Consider the following 14,478-nt stretch of genomic DNA (forward strand, 5'->3'; position numbering starts at 1 on the left):
GTTCAAAGCATCATGAAAATCAGTAATGTTCATCTCACTTGCAATTCAGAGGACATAGTCTCTTAGATTTCCCACAATAATGGTGCAGTGACTCTCACTAGCAGTTCTAAATCTTCTGAATGGTTTTTCTTCCATATTTTTGCAAGTTCCATTTTGACACTTTGTGTAATGCTTCCTTCCATTTATACAATTCACATTCAGATTCTACAAAATGAAACTGGCTTTGCAAACTTAATGTGTTTCTCCTTCCTTTGTTTAACCAAAAATATTACAGCTGAAACCTATTACTCTCCAGGTTTTCTTCGGTCTATGAAGGTACTGTATTTTTGTTCTGGAATTTAATTAGTACAACCACATTGTTTGAATCAAAATTCATGGAATTGTTAGAGTTGCTTCCTATTTCTTCTAATGTTTTCCAAAATGTCTAGTCAAATGTCATCATCTGAATGAATTCCAGAAATTAACTATAGGTAGCACATATGTAGGTCTTCAGGAGAAGTAGCTGATTTTGACTGCATTCCAATAGTAACTGAACAACTGTGTCAGCAAAATAATTAATGGAAATGGGAATTTATTTTCCAAATTGTGATCATATTGTGCAATGTTACCTGTCTCCCAGCTGCCATCAGTAAAGGATGTGTATCTGTTGCAATGCACATGCACTTTCTGCTACAGTTATGGTGAGGGAGTACTTCTCTCCAGCTGCCTGGTGAGCTGAGACTTTAGCATTTTCTTAAACATATTTGCAGTGGGTCTTAGCAGCTAAAATTCTGACATTGTGTTTCTTATAGTGCTTTCTTTCTGCACAAAAATCTTTGGTGCAGTTTCAACATGTTAGATTGGACTAGTCCCTTGTCAGATGTTTACCTTTCAGTTAGGCCTGGATCACCAGTTCTAACAAAGATTTCGACTATCTTGGACCTGGCCTTCACCTTGTGCCAAGCTCTGCTTACATATGCTATTGTCAGTTGAGCCCCCCCCCCCCCCTCCCCCATAACACACAAGTTGTCCTAGTGGCCATTTTATTGCAGGGCCTACACTTGTTGTTGTTGTTGTTGTGGTCTTCAGTCCTGAGACTGGTTTGATGCAGCTCTCCATGCTACTCTATCCTGTCCAAGCTTCTTCATCTCCCAGTATCTACTGCAACCTACATCCTTCTGAATCTGCTTAGTGTATTCATCTCTTGGTCTCCCTCTACAATTTTTACCCTCCACACTGCCCTCCAATGCTAAATTTGTGATCCCTTGATGCCTCAAAACATGTCCTACCAACCGATCCCTTCTTCTAGTCAAATTGTGCCACAAACTTCTCTTCTCCCCAATCCTATTCAGTACCTCCTCATTAGTTACGTGATCAACCCACCTTATCTTCAGCATTCTTCTGTAGCACCACATTTCGAAAGCTTCTATTCTCTTCTTGTCCAAACTAGTTATCGTCCATGTTTCACTTCCATACATGGCTACACTCCATACAAATACTTTCAGAAACGATTTCCTGACACTTAAATCTATACTCGATGTTAACAAATTCCTCTTCTTGAGAAACGCTTTCCTTGCCATTGCCAGTCTACATTTTATATCCTCTCTACTTCGACCATCATCGGTTATTTTACTCCCTAAATAGCAAAACTCCTTTACTACTTTAAGTGTCTCATTTCCTAATCTAATTCCCTCAGCATCACCCGACTTAATTTGACTACATTTCATTATCCTCGTTTTACTTTTGTTGATGTTCATCTTATATCCTCCTTTCAAGACACTGTCCATTCCGTTCAACTGCTCTTCCAAGTCCTTTGCTGTCTCTGACAGAATTACAATGTCATCGGCGAACCTCAAAGTTTTTACTTATTCTCCATGAATTTTAATACCTACTCCGAATTTTTCTTTTGTTTCCTTTACTGCTTGCTCAATATACAGATTGAATAACATCGGGGAGAGGCTACAACCCTGTCTCACTCCTTTCCCAACCACTGCTTCCCTTTCATGCCCCTCAACTCTTATAACTGCCATCTGATTTCTGTACAAACTGTAATAGCCTTTCGCTCCCTGTATTTTACCCCTGCCACCTTCAGAATTTGAAAGAGAGTATTCCAGTTAACATTGTCAAAAGCTTTCTCTAAGTCTACAAATGCTAGAAACGTAGGTTTGCCTTTCCTTAATCTTTCTTCTAAGATAAGTCGTAAGGTCAGTATTGCCTCACGTGTTCCAACATTTCTACGGAATCCAAACTGATCTTCCCTGAGGTCGGCTTCTACCAGTTTCTCCATTCGTCTGTAAAGAATTCGTGTTAGTATTTTGCAGCTGTGACTTATTAAACTGATAGTTCGGTAATTTTCACATCTGTCAACACCTGCTTTCTTTGGGATTGGAATTATTATATTCTTCTTGAAGTCTGAGGGTATTTCGCCTGTCTCATACATCGTGCTCACCAGATGGTAGAGTTTTGTCATGACTGGCTCTCCCAAGGCCATCAGTAGTTCAAATGGAATGTTGTCTACTCCCGGGGCCTTGTTTCGACTCAGGTCTTTCAGTGCTCTGTCAAACTCTTCACGCAGTATCTTATCTCCCATTTCATCTTCATCTACATCCTCTTCCATTTCCATAATATTGTCCTCAAGTACATCGCCCTTGTATAAACCCTCTATATACTCCTTCCACCTTTCTGCCTTCCCTTCTTTGCTTAGAACTGGGTTGCCATCTGAGCTCTTGATATTCATACAAGTGGTTCTCTTCTCTCCAAAGGTCTCTTTAATTTTCCTGTAGGCAGTATCTATCTTACCCCTAGTGAGACAAGCCTCTACATCCTTACATTTGTCCTCTAGCCATCCCTGCTTAGCCATTTTGCACTTCCTGTCGATATCATTTTTGAGACGTTTGTATTCCTTTTTGCCTGCTTCATTTACTGCATTTTTATATTTTCTCCTTTCATCAATTAAATTCAATATTTCTTCTGTTACCCAAGGATTTCTATTAGCCCTCGTCTTTTTACCTACTTGATCCTCTGCTGCCTTCACTACTTCATCCCTCAGAGCTTCCCATTCTTCTTCTACTGTATTTCTTTCCCCCATTCCTGTCAATTGTTCCCTTATGCTCTCCCTGAAACTCTCTACAACCTCTGGTTCTTTCAGTTTATCCAGGTCCCATCTCCTTAAATTCCCACCTTTTTGCAGTTTCTTCAGTTTCAATCTGCAGTTCATAACCAATAGATTGTGGTCAGAATCCACATCTGCCCCAGGAAATGTCTTACAATTTAAAACCTGCTTCCTAAATCTCTGTCTTACCATTATATAATCTATCTGATACCTTTTAGTATCTCCAGGATTCTTCCAGGTATACAACCTTCTTTTATGATTCTTGAACCAAGTGTTGGCTATGATTAAGTTATGCTCTGTGCAAAATTCTACAAGGCGGCTTCCTCTTTCATTCCTTCCCCCCAATCCATATTCACCTACTATGTTTCCTTCTCTCCCTTTTCCTACTGACGAATTCCAGTCACCCATGACTATTAAATTTTCGTCTCCCTTCACTACCTGAATAATTTCTTTTATCTCGTCATACATTTCATCTATTTCTTCATCATCTGCAGAGGTAGTTGGCATATAAACTTGTACTACTGTAGTAGGCATGGGCTTTGTGTCTATCTTGGCCATAATAATGCGTTCACTATGCTGTTTGTAGTAGCTAACCCGCACTCCTATTTTTTTATTCATTATTAAACCTACACCTGCATTACACCTATTTGATTTTGTATTTATAACCCTGTAATCACCTGACCAAAAGTCTTGTTCCTCCTGCCACCGAACTTCACTAATTCCCACTATATCTAACTTTAACCTATCCATTTCCCTTTTTAAATTTTCTAACCTACCTGCCCGATTAAGGGATCTGACATTCCACGCTCCGATCCGTAGAACGCCAGTTTTCTTTCTCCTGATAACGACGTCCTCCTGAGTAGTCCCCGCCCGGAGATCTGAATGGGGGACTATTTTACCTCCGGAATATTTTACCCAAGAGGACGCCATCATCATTTAATCATACAGTAGAGCTGCATGTCCTCGGGAAAAATTACGGCTGTAGTTTCCCCTTGCTTTCAGCCGTTCGCAGTACCAGCACAGCAAGGCCGTTTTGGTTATTGTTACAAGGCCAGATCAGTCAGTCATCCAGACTGTTGCCCCTGCAACTACTGAAAAGGCTGCTGCCCCTCTTCAGGAACCACATGTTTGTCTGGCCTCTCAACAGATACCCCTCTGTTGTGGTTGCACCTACGGTACGGCCATCTGTATCGCTGAGGCACGCAAGCCTCCCCACCAACGGCAAGGTCCATGGACACTTATCTAAGTTAATTTGACTGTCACTCCCATGTCTACTTGGAACTTTATCAGTTGTCCATCTACATACAGCATAAACAGAATATGCTGTGGTGGTGCTTGGAGGGTGTCGAAGACAGCCTCCGATGATCACCTCACAGTTCGCTTATTGTAACAAACTTTTGCCAAATGGCCTGTTTTGCAGCATACTGCACACATGGCCTCCACATCTGGGGAGTCCTGTTGAAAGTGCACCAAATGACAATCAGGGCAGGACTGCCAACTTACCCGTTGAGCAGAATTAGGTGTTCAAGGAGATCAACACATGAGAATCCAAAAAGTGTCTTGAGCAGTGGTTACGACACTTAGATTGACTTCTACCCAACATACCCAACACAGGCGAAGATGGGCAGCACTGTGATGTCACCACACTTGAATCATCAGTGGTGTCAACATACGGCAGCCCAGTGGAAGGCAAGGCTACGTGGCTCAGCCCATGGGGTACGAGGGGCCATTTACCATAAGCACCAATTTCACCACCTGCCAATTGTCACAAAGTACATCCCTTACTGCTGCCACAATTGCTGCAATTCCACACTGTGAGCAATGTCAGTGAAAGAAGTGTTGAACAAGGCCAATGCCCTAGTTTGGACCTCCACATCGATAACTTCTCTAATTAAAGTGTCTGCATACGAGGTAGCACATTAAGGACATTCAAACTAACACTTGCATGAGAGACATTGCAGGTCAGTGATAAAAGCCCAGGGGTCTTGTTGTGCTGGCTGAACTGTAACTTTCCCACTACAACATAGGTTGGATGACCAAAATACTGTGTGTGCAACTGACAAATTCCATCAAAGACAAGTTTCTCAGGCTTCAGATTCTGCATAATCTCAAACAATACCACACTGCTGGATGATAACAGGGCAGCCTTATCAGTGGATTGACAATATGACATAATTGGCAGAGCAGCAAGAATTGGTGCAGATAATTCTCCCACTTTTTGCAGATTCATCAAAGCTGGTGAACAGTGTTGAGGAGGCTGGGGGAAAGAGTCTCTGCCAGTGCCTGGTGTTATCAGTGTGGCTTGAGTACAGTATTATTCTGTATTCTGTGTGAGCAGTTCCATCTGCTCCTACTGCAGCTTTTGTTGCTGCTGCTGGAGGTGCAGCTGCTCCTGCCAGCATTGCAAAAACTGCAGGTGCACAGTGACTACAATGTAACACTACAAAGAAACAAAGAATGGTGTTGCATGCACAAGAATGTCCTATACCACCATTTTTGTATACCACTTTTATATTCACACAAGGTGTGACAATGCTATGAGCTATCACTGCCAGCACAAATGTTATTATATGGGCTGATGGTGCCTCGATAACAAAGCCTGAGAGCTGAACCCCAGAAGAGGGAACGAAGTTCGAGAGTCTGAACACCGTATAGAGACTGGCACAGGGATAAACACAAAAGTGACCAGTGCAACTGACTGACCCTACCGTGCAGTAACAGAGCACAGCATAAGGTGAAGACCAAGTTTGAGGTATTAGAAATCCACATAAGAACTGCCAGGCCAAGCTTAACACCACTGAAAGGTAAACCTCTGAGCTAGTGGTTCTGTCCATGTTTCGCTTTACGTGTGCCCTTCATGACAATTGTTCTATATAATATCCATGCCAACTCATTTGCACCCATCTGTCTGCTGATGGGAATATAAAGGAGGGAGAGAGACAGAGAGAGAGAGAGATTATAATCAATCTTCCTCAATAATTTTCAGAAGAAAATAATAGGTATGAGATAAACCATTAGCTGACTGTTACATGTCTATCTCAACTTCTGTGGATTGCAGTCACACAATGTATTTCTAACTACCAAAAACACATGGTTTATGTTATCCTACAGAAAGAGCAATTCACAAAAGTCTAAGTCTTTATGTTCCAAGGCAGACTCAGTCCAAATTAATGTAGAATCCAGTTTTTGATCATCTTCACACATGTGGCAGAAGTAAAGCACCAGTGAATCTGATCTCAAGTTTAAGAATGGTTCACTAAGCATGGAACAGTTGGAGATACACTCTGGCCTTTCTCTGACCTGTGAATTGATTTCCTTACCCTGTTACAGTGGGACCTACAGTGCAACATCCAAACTGAACCACAACCTAGTGAGGTATTTCTCATGTGCACAAATCAATGGCAACAGAAAAATAAGGAATAAAAGCAGAAAAAAATTCTAAAAGTTGCTGATGATCAAAACCTGAATATTTAATTTGGCAGTAACTTTCTCTCTCGGCTACTGAGCAACTTTATAGGGCTGCAAATTACACTAATTATGATGAACCATATTTTAAAAATATATTTGATGTATCAGATGTTAGAAGTAGTTTATGACTAAAATCTTCACTTGTTGTTAATTATTCACAAATAATCTTCACTTTATAATGGCAGGCTATACATGTTAATATCTTATATGTAACCTTAAAAAATATTTAAAATTAAACTCATCTGGTTCAGAAGAGATGTGTTAAAATTATAGGTGATAGGGAGAAAATGCAATTTGGCTCTCTAAGTGGAAGAAAGAACTGATCATTTCAGTGTTGTGAAAAGTTGTTTATTTTGGTTGTGTAAACTAGGAAAATGTAATACAGCTAGGAAGGGAGTTTTGCAGAAAGAAACTGTCACTGTATGTTTTAAGCTAGTACTGAAACTGTATATTTACTCCTCATATAATCATATAAGATATAGTGACATCTGATCTCATTAAGGGAAACTGAAAGAATTTTCTGGTTGTGAAAGGAGACAGTAAGTCTATATGCAGTTTACTATGCAAAGCATATGGCAGCCCTTAAAATCTTGAAAGTAGTATCCCCTTATAATTTGTTTTCTCTGTGTAACATAATTTTTGGGAATTGGTAACAGCCACAAGTGGTATATGAGGAGCCAGTTTTAGGAGACAAATTTGTGAAATTTTATATTATCATTATCTATTTAAATTACACTTCAGGTCACACTTCCTAATTAATATTACTGACATTTGATCTGTTAGTTTAGCCTGTAATATGATAATTGCAGGGGAATTCATCTGAGATCGTTACCTGTAATTAATCCTGTGCACTTTTATTTGCAGGTTTGGGTACATGCTCTTGCACAGAATTTCAATTCTCTTGGAGTAGCATTTGGATCTATGATATCATTTGCTAGCTATAATCATTACAACAATCAATTCCTAATTGACACTTTAGCTGTATCAACAATAAATGCTGTTACAAGCATTCTCGTTGGTCTCTTTGCTTTTGCAACTATTGGGAATATTTCTGTAGAGTTGGATAAGCCAGTAGAAGCTGTTATTTCAGATGGTAAGTTATACTTCTTACTTACTTACTTACTTACAGAGAGTACAGTAAGACCTTATATAAATCTCCGTGTGTAACTTTGTTGGAATTTGTGGAAGTAAACTGAGTTACCAGTAGATAAACTAGCTGTAGAATTCATCCTGTAGTATTTAGTCAAAATTTTCCTGAACCCATCTGCTCTCAAACTATAGCTCCAGGATCAAAAAATGAGTTAACTGCTTTATATTAAAGACATACATGGAAAAGTGCAGAGGACCAACATTGGTCAACTAGAATTGCAGTGAGTTTTGGGTACTAAAAAACGAAATACTGTTATTATTATTATTATTATTATTATTATTATTACCATTGTTGTCGTCATCATCATCAGTTTGCTCTGGAAAGTTGTAGATGGTCAGCTAAGTTTTTTGTCTAATGTCCACTTGGACATCATATGGCCACATGTTATCTTAAATATTTGCAGGCTGGGTGTACAGCACGGCAAGGAACATCATTTCTGCAATTTGTTCTACAGATAATTGTGTAAATGAGTGTACTCATTAGGAACTAAGGTTGTTATCAACTGGTTGGTCAGTACCTTTGCCTTTATACTGAAACATCTTCAGGTAACATCTTCAGGTAACATTGTAGGGAATAAATTGATACTTGGATTCAGTGTTATGAAAATCTTTTAAGGTTTATGGTGGCTTTTAAAGTATTGATTTTTATCACAGAGATAGAGCAGTAGTGGGATGAAACTTCTAATTGGTTTTCATTTTACTTCCTCTAATACAATTCAGTAAAAGCATTATGAGACTAATCATCTCAGTAATAATTTGCACCACTTTGAGCATTGTATTTGACAGGGAGACAAGATAGATCGTTATGCAAAACTGATGTTTTGAGGATATTGACAATACCTAAATAACACCCTGTAACAAATGCTTCTGTCTATAGTGAAATACATTTTAAAAACATCTCTTCTAATAACCAGAAGCTGAGTCGAAACAAGGCCCCAGGAGTAGACAACATTCCATTAGAACTACTGACGGCCTTGGGAGAGCCAGTCCTGACAAAGCTCTACCGTCTGGTGAGCAAGATGTATGAGACAGGCGAAATACCCTCAGACTTCGAGAAGAATATAATAATTCCAACCCCAAAGAAAGCAGGTGTTGACAGATGTGAAAATTACCGAACAATCACTTTAATAAGCCACAGCTGCAAAATACTAACTCGAATTCTTTACAGACAAATGGAAAAACTAGTACAAGCCAACCCTGGGGAAGATCAGTTAGGATTCCGTAGAAATATTGGAACACGTGAGGCAATACTGACCTTACAACTTATCTTAGAAAAAAGATTAAGGAAAGGCAAACCTACATTTCTAGCATTTGTAGACTTAGAGAAAGCTTTTGACAATGTTGACTGGAATACTCTCTTTCAAATTCTGAAGGTGGCAGGGGTAAAATACATGGAGCGAAAGGCTATTTACATTTTGTACAGAAACCAGATGGCAATTACAAGAGTTGAGGGATATGAAAGGGAAGCAGCAGTTGGGAAGGGAGTGAGACAGGGTTGTAGCCTCTCCCCGATCCCCGATCTTATTCAATCTGTATATTGAGCAAGCAGTAAAGGAAACAAAAGAAAATTTTGGAGTAGGTATTAAAATCCATGGAGAAGAAATAAAAACTTTGAGGTTCGCCAATGACATTGTAATTCTGTCAGAGACAGCAAAGGACTTGGAGGAGCAGTTGAATGGAATGGACAGTGTCTTGAAAGGAGGGTATAAGATGAACATCAACAAAAGAAAAACAAGGATAATGGAATGTAGTCAAATTAAGACGAGTGATGCTGAGGGAATTAGATTAGGAAATGAGACACTTAAAGTAGTAAAAGAGTTTTGCTATTTGGGGAGCAAAATAACTGATGATGGTCGAAGTAGAGAGGATATAAAATGTAGACTGGCAATGGCAAGGAAAGCGTTTTTTTGAAGAAGAGAAATTTGTTAACATCGAGTATAGATTTCAGTGTCAGGAAGTCGTTTCTGAAAGTATTTGTATGGAGTGTAGCCATGTATGGAAGTGAAACATGGACGATAAATAGTTTGGACAAGAAGAGAATAGAAGTTTTTGAAATGTGGTGCTACAGAAGAATGCTGAAGATTAGATGGGTAGATCACATAACTAATGATGAGGTATTGAATAGTATTGGGGAGAAGAGGAGTTTGTGGCACAACTTAACAAGAAGGGACTGGTTGGTAGGACATGTTCTGTGGAATCAAGGGATCACAAATTTAGCATTGGAGGGCAGTGTGGAGGGTATAAATCATAGAGGGAGACCAAGAGATGAATACACTAAGCAGATTCAGAAGGATGTAGGTTGCAGTAAGTACTGGGAGACGAAGCAGCTTGCACAGGATAGAGTAGCATGGAGAGCTGCATCAAACCAGTCTCAGGACTGAAGACCACAACAACATGGCATCCAGCCTACAAAAGATAGGAGAAGTTGTGTAATGTATCTTAAATACGCCAATTACATCCCTGCTTTTTAAAGCAAATGGGCACATATTGCCATGTGAGATTTGATGCTATTCATCATGATTACAGGAGCTTTAGAACATAATGCACATCTTGGTTAGTGTAGTATTTCTTTATAACACTGTGTGTTATTTTTTCTCTATAACACTGAATGTAGTCATTGTATAAGTGTTGCCAAGAACCAAATTTTATTGTAAGGAGCTGGCCAAAGTTAATGCTCCATGTACTGATCTGGACAGATCATTCATTACTGAAGAACTGCCATTTCATACTCTGCCAGTGCTGTCATTGGGGTGTGGTATGGAGGGGGACATGACATCAGCACACTGTTCCCAGAGCTTGGAGCCATTGCTTTTAGCTTAAGTAGCTTGTCACTTGGCATCATGAAGGTGAATCCATCCCACTTCAGTCCTCCCATCAAGGAAAAATTCTTTTCAGTACCAGGAGTTGAGTCCAGATCCTCCACGTGACAGACATGCTGACCACTTACCCATTGAGCTATTAAATTTTAGGATAAATTTTTCTCGGTGATAAAATTGTTTGAATCAGCTTTAAATAGAGTTGTTATTAATGGAAGTGTATTAAAATTGTTAATGCGAGACTACAGAATTGACAAAGCTTTGGAAGAGATTTTAACACACAAAAAACACAATAAAAATAAACTGTATCAGGTTACCCTCCATTCAGAGGCTGTTGCACACAGCGACTGTTATATCGCGTGTAATGCATCCACAGTTCATTGAACTGTGGATGAAGCCCAACCAACAGGCATTACACGCATTGATCAAAAATGATAGTTCATTGAGTATGGCTAGTTTCTAGCTGAAATCTAGATCTGCCAATAAAAATTCCAAAGGACGACTGATAGCTGAAATATATTATTTACAAGTCAAAATAAACTATGTTTATTGTGCTGTGACTTCTTGCTCATAACTGTTTCATGAACATTTTTTCAGGCCCAGGTCTTGTGTTCATTGTATATCCACAGGCAATGGCTAAAATGCCAGCATCTCAGCTGTGGGCTGTTCTCTTTTTCTTCATGTTGCTGTGTCTCAGCTTGAATAGCCAGGTATGATCTATAACAGTAATGAAGCCAGTTACATATAATGTTAGTAAGATATTTATAAATAAATGATTCAAAATGAGACCTTCTTCACGTTTTACTGACATTTACAGTGCTGACATTAAAATAGTTGACCTATTTATGAAAAAAAGTTGATTTATCAAAAATTATAACAGGTTGTGCACCATGATCATTTTATGTTTCAGTTTGCTATAGTCGAAGTTGTTGTTACATCCATACAGGATGGTTTCCCAAACTGGGTCAGGAAAAGACTTATGTGTCATGAGATGCTGGTACTGATAGTGTGTGCTATATCGTTCCTTTTTGGTCTTCCACATGTTACACAGGTAAGATATTAATACCACAAAATATTCACTTTCATTAAATGGTTACTAGTAGCCCAGAAAATGGGAGAAAATGTTGTTTGAACATAATAATGTGGTAATGTCAGTTTAGTGCCGAGCAACCAAAATAGTATTTTCAGTCATTTCTGTATGTGACAGATGCTCAGTCTCATGGTCAGTTGGTAGCAAGATCCCAATACTCCAGCCAGCCATTCCTTCACTGAATGAGTATCAGTTTCATTCAGAACATATTAAAAATAAACACACAATATTTTCCCATTTCTTTTTTTAAAACTATATTTAACTAGTTGTATATCATTCTCATTCTCTTCTTATCTGGCATTAACATTTTTATATCTACTTCAATACCGTACTCAGCCTTTGGCACCTTCTGTTTCATACATTCTAGATGTTGTCTCCCTTTAGAACCATTGCCTTTGCAAAGTTAACTGTTTCTGGAGGCCTCAACATATTTCCTACCCCCATGTCTGTTACAGAAATTTCCAGACATTTCTTTTCTTGAATGTTCCTCAAAGTTCCTCCACAATTCATGTTTTCTTTTAACTTGGTTTTAAACATTTTATGAAACTCCAACTGAAATATCCACATGTTGGATGTTTTTGTTACTAGTACATGGGATTGTCTGTCACGATTCTGTAAAGCTGTTAAACTTTGTTTTTACACTCCTGGAAATGGAAAAAAGAACACATTGACACCGGTGTGTCAGACCCACCATACTTGCTCCGGACACTGCGAGAGGGCTGCACAAGCAATGATCACACGCACGGCACAGCGGACACACCAGGAACCGCGGTGTTGGCCATCGAATGGCGCTAGCTGCGCAGCATTTGTGCACCGCCGCCGTCAGTGTCAGCCAGTTTGCCGTGACATACGGAGCTCCATCGCAGTCTTTAACACTGGTAGCATGCCGCGACAGCGTGGACGTGAACTGTATGTGCAGTTGACGGACTTTGAGCGAGGGCGTATAGTGGGCATGCGGGAGGCCGGGTGGACGTACCCGCCGAATTGCTCAACACGTGGGGCGTGAGGTCTCCACAGTACATCGATGTTGTCGCCAGTGGTCGGCGGAAGGTGCACGTGCCCGTCGACCTGGGACCGGACCGCAGTGACGCACGGATGCACGCCAAGACCGTAGGATCCTACGCAGTGCCGTAGGGGACCGCACCGCCACTTCCCAGCAAATTAGGGACACTGTTGCTCCTGGGGTATCGGCGAGGACCATTCGCAACCATCTCCATGAAGCTGGGCTACGGTCCCGCACACCGATAGGCCGTCTTCCGCTCACGCCCCAACATCGTGCAGCCCGCCTCCAGTGGTGTCGCGACAGGCGTGAATGGAGGGACGAATGGAGACGTGTCGTCTTCAGCGATGAGAGTCGCTTCTGCCTTGGTGCCAATGATGGTCGTATGCGTGTTTGGCGCCGTGCAGGTGAGCGCCACAATCAGGACTGCATACGACCGAGGCACACAGGGCCAACACCCGGCATCATGGTGTGGGGAGCGATCTCCTACACTGGCCGTACACCACTGGTGATCGTCGAGGGGACACTGAATAGTGCACGGTACATCCAAACCGTCATCGAACCCATCGTTCTACCATTCCTAGACCGGAAAGGGAACTTGCTGTTCCAACAGGACAATGTACATCCGCATGTATCCCGTGCCACCCAACGTGCTCTAGAAGGTGTAAGTCAACTACCCTGGCCAGCAAGATCTCCGGATCTGTCCTCCATTGAGCATGTTTGGGACTGGATGAAGCGTCGTCTCACGCGGTCTGCACGTCCAGCACGAACGCTGGTCCAACTGAGGCGCCAGGTGGAAATGGCATGGCAAGCCGTTCCACAGGACTACATCCAGCATCTCTACGATCGTCTCCATGGGAGAATAGCAGCCTGCATTGCTGCGAAAGGTGGATATACACTGTACTAGTGCCGACATTGTGCATGCTCTGTAGCCTGTGTCTATGTGCCTGTGGTTCTGTCAGTGTGATCATGTGATGTATCTGATCCCAGGAATGTGTCAATAAAGTTTCCCCTTCCTGGGACAATGAATTCACGGTGTTCTTATTTCAATTTCCAGGAGTGTATTTTATAAGTTTTATAGCATTTAAAAGTCCCATATAAGCAAGTAAGTACTCTTTCTGCTCAGTAATGATGAATGTTAACAGTTTAAAGTACTTTCCACTTCTATGTTACACTTTCATTCAGACAAAATCCATGAACATAAGAGAGGAAAATAATTACACAATCACACATCAGACCTCAGTTATTTTTTGTTGTAAGTGTAAATTGTGTTTACTAGCAGTCAAAGAGCTTTTCACCTTGCCTTCTTATTACAGAAATGTTGCATAACAAAAAATATGCATACTTGGAATGTAGTGTGAATATTACAGAACTACAATGACAGTTCTAAGAAAGTGACACTCCTTGCAATATAGGTGAAAGCAGCGTAAGAACATGAAGGGAAGATTGTGTTTATTACAATTACTACACCCAATTCAAAGGAATTTCACACTTTACATACAAATGAAACTGAAGGAACATCAGGAAATACATACACATTAAGTGAGATGTTACAGAGGATCGGACTCCAAACCTTTTTGATTTTACTCATAGAAATTTTATTTGTGGTGTCTGCAAGAGCAGGAAGGGCGAGAAGAGGGGGTGGGGGGAGGGGGAGGGAGGGAATAGTTAAAGATGTGCCTGTTTGCTCAGTACCTCTTCTGTTTGGTGTGAAGTGGTTTGTCATCTTGTACACATTGTATTCCAGCCCAGATTTTCTTGAGTGAATGTTGTTATTTTTTTTTGTTTTCATTATGATTAATGACTTGGTGGAATTTTTTTAAAGTGTTTCCTTCTTTTCATAAATCATAAGCTAGTTTTATTA

General features: G+C 40.5%; 1 protein-coding gene and 1 long non-coding RNA gene across 2 annotated transcripts in view; one reads left to right on the forward strand and one right to left on the reverse strand.

Moving 5' to 3' along the window:
• The window catches only part of LOC126176615 (sodium- and chloride-dependent GABA transporter ine-like), a 339,257-nt gene that overhangs the window by 303,153 nt on the left and 21,626 nt on the right, over positions 1-14,478 (forward strand). The window contains exons 6-8 of the mRNA XM_049923778.1: positions 7,424-7,652; positions 11,122-11,234; positions 11,435-11,575. Of these exons, the coding sequence (XP_049779735.1) occupies positions 7,424-7,652; positions 11,122-11,234; positions 11,435-11,575 (483 nt within the window). The remainder of the gene's footprint in view (positions 1-7,423; positions 7,653-11,121; positions 11,235-11,434; positions 11,576-14,478) is intronic.
• The window catches only part of LOC126176636 (uncharacterized), a 104,341-nt gene that overhangs the window by 30,443 nt on the left and 59,420 nt on the right, over positions 1-14,478 (reverse strand). The window lies entirely within an intron of this gene.

This window comes from Schistocerca cancellata, chromosome 1 (assembly GCF_023864275.1).
Source record: "Schistocerca cancellata isolate TAMUIC-IGC-003103 chromosome 1, iqSchCanc2.1, whole genome shotgun sequence".
Taxonomy (NCBI): domain Eukaryota; kingdom Metazoa; phylum Arthropoda; class Insecta; order Orthoptera; family Acrididae; genus Schistocerca; species Schistocerca cancellata.